Source organism: Tupaia chinensis, unplaced genomic scaffold (assembly GCF_000334495.1).
Source record: "Tupaia chinensis unplaced genomic scaffold, TupChi_1.0 Scaffold148822_2, whole genome shotgun sequence".
Taxonomy (NCBI): domain Eukaryota; kingdom Metazoa; phylum Chordata; class Mammalia; order Scandentia; family Tupaiidae; genus Tupaia; species Tupaia belangeri.
In genome coordinates, this window is record NW_006208670.1 from 964715 (window position 1) to 966301 (window position 1587).

Sequence of the window (1587 nt, forward strand, 5' to 3'; positions counted from 1 at the left end):
CGTGGCCACCCCCGGACGAGGCGGCGGGGGAGCGGCGGGGGCCCCTGGTCCTGGGCGACACCGACGCCGACGCCCGTGGGCTGCGACTGCGAGTGACCTCCCTGACCCAGGGTAAGGGAGGCCCGCAGAGAGTTCTAGAACATTCTCGAAGCCCGAGATCGGGGCTGGAGCTGCGGGCCGTTGGTGGGCCCGCCCCACTACTTTGAGAACCACTCCCCTGCCTTACGTGCGAGTATGTTTTTACCCCCAGGTAAACAAATAGGGGAACAAAAAGCATTAAAATATGAACTTTAAGCTGATAGAATGCGATAAAGGGAAAACTCATTACCCACACCTGGAGGTACTGGATAAAGTAACCTTGTTTTACACGTGCCGCCAAATCCACAGGAAATGAAGGGGAACCCCAGGGTGGCCGTCTGTGCAGCCGCTGCCTTCCTGGCCCTGGGTGTGCGGCTGGGTCGTAGTGTGGCCCGTCACGCTAGTTTGTCCAGGGGTGTCTGGTTTTGACACTGAAAGCCCCTACCTTGGAAGCAAACTGGGACCGGTGGTCCAGCCTAGGCGCGACAAAGATGGTGTCGATCCCGTAATTTGAGGCTCGGAGTTACACTGCAGGAGGTGAGGTCTTGGGAGTGCCCGCTGAACATCATGCTCTGGGAAATGCCGAGAGTGGACTAAGGGAACTGTGAAAACAGGTGGATAAGCAGAGAGGAAGCTTGTTCCACCTTTGAATGAAAAAAAAAATCAGCTAGCTGACCGAATTTCAGAAACAGAGGTCTGCATTTCCTAATTGTTTGGAGTTTAATTCACAGCACTTACACATTATGGGGATCTCAAAGCCAAGAAGTGGGACCTTCCACCCCACTCCCCTTTACCCCTTCCAGGCAGGATACATCGGGCATGCACCTGGAATTTCTCTCACTCCAACGTGGAAGGGTGCTTCCAAAGCCTACGCTGAAAGAGATTCTCATGAGACAGGGGCCCTGTAGACCCGGTCCTGGTGCTGTCGGTGCTGTCGGTAGTGTGCTGGACTGCAGTGCTGGATGAAAATGAAATAAACCTTAAAAAGAAAAAGATCTGGGCCAGCCATACCTTGGTAGTTAAGGTGCTGGATCCCACATGGCCCAGTTTGACTTCAAGACCTGGTTTTACTTGAGAAACATGCTGGGCACGTGTTTGTGCATGGCCAAAATCCCGAGAGAGGAGCGAGCTAGAGACAGGGAGGACAGCAGTGTGACCACCCCCATGGGGTGGGAGGTGCTTTCTCGCCTCCTAATGCACCTCCCACTAGCATCTGAACCCACTAGCAAAATTTTGTTTGAAAGACTTTTTAAGGATAAGCTCATGATGAAAATATAAGAAAACATTATTGGGGAACCAGCAGTTAGCGTAATGGCTATGTTGCTGGAATCCCACATAGTCGACCGCAGTTCACGTCCCGGACCTGGTGGCTTAAAACTCACGCCCTGCATGTGTGCGTGCGTGCCCAAGCGGAGAATGGAGGAGAAGGGATTGCGGTGTGACCATCCCCCCTGGGGGATGATTTCTCGCTTTCTGTCTCTCTGTCTCTTTCTGTCTGTCTGGCGAGCA

General features: G+C 53.4%; 1 protein-coding gene across 1 annotated transcript in view; it reads right to left on the reverse strand.

The window, feature by feature from the left end:
• The window catches only part of DAZL (deleted in azoospermia like), a 26572-nt gene that overhangs the window by 20261 nt on the left and 4724 nt on the right, over window positions 1–1587 (reverse strand). The window contains exon 3 of the mRNA XM_006170717.1: window positions 524–594. Within this exon, the coding sequence (XP_006170779.1) occupies window positions 524–594 (71 nt within the window). The remainder of the gene's footprint in view (window positions 1–523; window positions 595–1587) is intronic.